The sequence below is a fragment of the Fulmarus glacialis genome, unplaced genomic scaffold (assembly GCF_000690835.1).
Source record: "Fulmarus glacialis isolate BGI_N327 unplaced genomic scaffold, ASM69083v1 scaffold30191, whole genome shotgun sequence".
In the NCBI taxonomy this organism is placed as follows: Eukaryota; Metazoa; Chordata; class Aves; order Procellariiformes; family Procellariidae; genus Fulmarus; species Fulmarus glacialis.
The window spans coordinates 1-2,001 of record NW_009193882.1 but is presented as its reverse complement, the minus strand read 5'-3'; the positions used below and the strand labels follow the sequence as shown (position 1 = coordinate 2,001).

The window sequence follows — 2,001 nt, the reverse complement described above, 5'->3', positions numbered from 1 at the left end:
GAGACCTCACGACACCTTTCGCCTCTTGGAGACCGTAGGAGCCCCTCAACCCATGAAGGCCATGGACAACATCCATCTTGACCCCATGGGGACCTCAGATCTATAGAGACCATAATCTTCAAATGACAGGTCCGAGTTCTCCATGGCCACAGAGAGGTTGGAGACAACGCCATGACCTTATGGCTGATGTCATCACCCCAACCCATGGGGCCAAGTTCTCCATGGTCCCACAGATGCTGGAGACGTTACCATGACCCAGTATCAGGTAATGCTATGGGGCCAAGCTGGCCGTGACCTCCAAGGACCTTGGAACCATCACCATTGGATGAAGCCCTTCAGATCCTCCCCCAAATCCAGCCTCCCTCTTGCCCCCACCCAATCAAATCCACCCCCGATGGTGAGACCTTTCACCCCCCCACCCCAGGAGCTTCATGACAAGGAACCATCAGACTCGCCCTGGGAGGTCCCAGGAGAACGCGTCCTGTAACACAAGCCCACCAATCCCCCCAGCTTGTTCCGCACGGCCACCACCACCCCGGCCGTGGCCTTCTGCACCGCCGTGGAGGAGAAGTAGAAGATGACGGGGTCGAGGGCGGCGTTGAAGAGCAAAGCGTAGACCCTCCACTCTGGGCTCTTCTTCTCCACGAAGCCCACCACGTGTGAGATGTTGTAGGGTGCGAAGCAGACCCCAAAGTTGACCATGGTGGCCACGGCCAAGCCCACGGCTCGTTGTTTCTTCTCCAGCGGGATATTCGGCCGGGCGAGGAGAACTCGCACGAAGTTGATGTAGCAGAAGATGGTGACGGTGAAGGGGAGGAGGAAGAGGACGAGGAAGAGCTCCAGGCGTAGCGGGAGGACAAAGCTCAGCTGCTCTGTGGAGAAGTCATCATAGCATTTGTAGGGGTTGGTGGTGTTGGAGCTGTCACGGATGTTGGGAGCAGATGAACTGGGACCGGTGGAGGTCTGGGAGGCATCGGTGGAGCCGGAGAGTGCCTGGACGTCGGCGCCACGGTGGGTGGACGTTTTGGAGGTGGAGATGTTGGGGTTGGAGATCCTGGAGCCGTTCCGTGTGGAGACGGCGCCGTTGGTGGTCTTGGAGCCGCACGGGATTAACCTGTTGTCGGCTTAGTCCGACATCTTGAAGGCCGTGGGATTGGTGACGTGGGGGCTGGAGATCTTGGAACCGCTGGGGTCGAAGCCGTCGGTGACGGAGCCATCTCGAGGGGACATCTTGAAGTCATCAGGGTTGAAGTCATCGGCGCCGGACATCCTCAAGCTACCGTGGACGAAGCTGTCAACAGTGGAGTACGTGGGGTTGGAGACGTCAAAGCCGTTGGACTTGAACCCATCGGGGTTGGACGTTTTGGAACCATCGGAGCCAATAACTGTGGAGCTGTTGGTTGTGGGCCAGTTCCCACTACCGTGATACTGGGCGATGAAGACGATGGAACAGTGGGAACAAGCCAAGAGCCAGATGATGACGCTGGCGGCCATCGCCCGCCCTGGTCTTCTCCGGTCCTTGTAGCGGAGGGGGAAGACGACGCTGATATACCGCTCAACGCTGAGGGCCGCCAAGAAAAGGCTGCTGAGATAGATGGTGGAGTAGAAGCAGTAGTTGGCGATCGGGCAGAGGACAACCGGTAAGGGCCAGGTCATGTCAGCAGCTGCTTCGACCATCTTGAACGGGAGGAAGAGGAGGAGGAGAAGATCAGCAGCCGTCAGGTTGAGGAGAAGGATGGTGGAGGAGGAGATGCGCCGCCGGGCGGTGCTCAAGAGGGTGGCGAAAACGAAGACGTTGGCCGGGAGGCCCACGGTGAAGGTCACGATGTAGATAGCGAGGACCAGCATGCTTGGAGGATGACCCTGGGGAGATACGCGGACCCGTAGTAGGGTGGGGTGGGGTGGGGCAGGAGGACCCAGGTGGGTGCTGTGGTCCCCGCCTAGGGCGGGACCCATGAGTCTTAGAAGAAATGGAAGTATCTCAGGAGGCTTTTAGATATC

At 58.8% G+C, this 2,001-nt stretch overlaps 1 protein-coding gene across 1 annotated transcript; it reads right to left on the bottom strand.

The window, feature by feature from the left end:
* Nucleotides 1-429: 429 nt before the first annotated feature.
* Nucleotides 430-1,848, bottom strand: LOC104072319 (free fatty acid receptor 2-like). Its single transcript, XM_009587595.1, has 2 exons — nucleotides 1,162-1,848; nucleotides 430-1,092 (listed from the first exon to the last, which is right to left on the bottom strand). The coding sequence occupies exons 1-2, from the start codon at nucleotides 1,846-1,848 to the stop codon at nucleotides 430-432; spliced, it is 1,350 nt and encodes a 449-aa protein (XP_009585890.1).
* Between the last annotated feature and the right edge of the window lie 153 nt (nucleotides 1,849-2,001).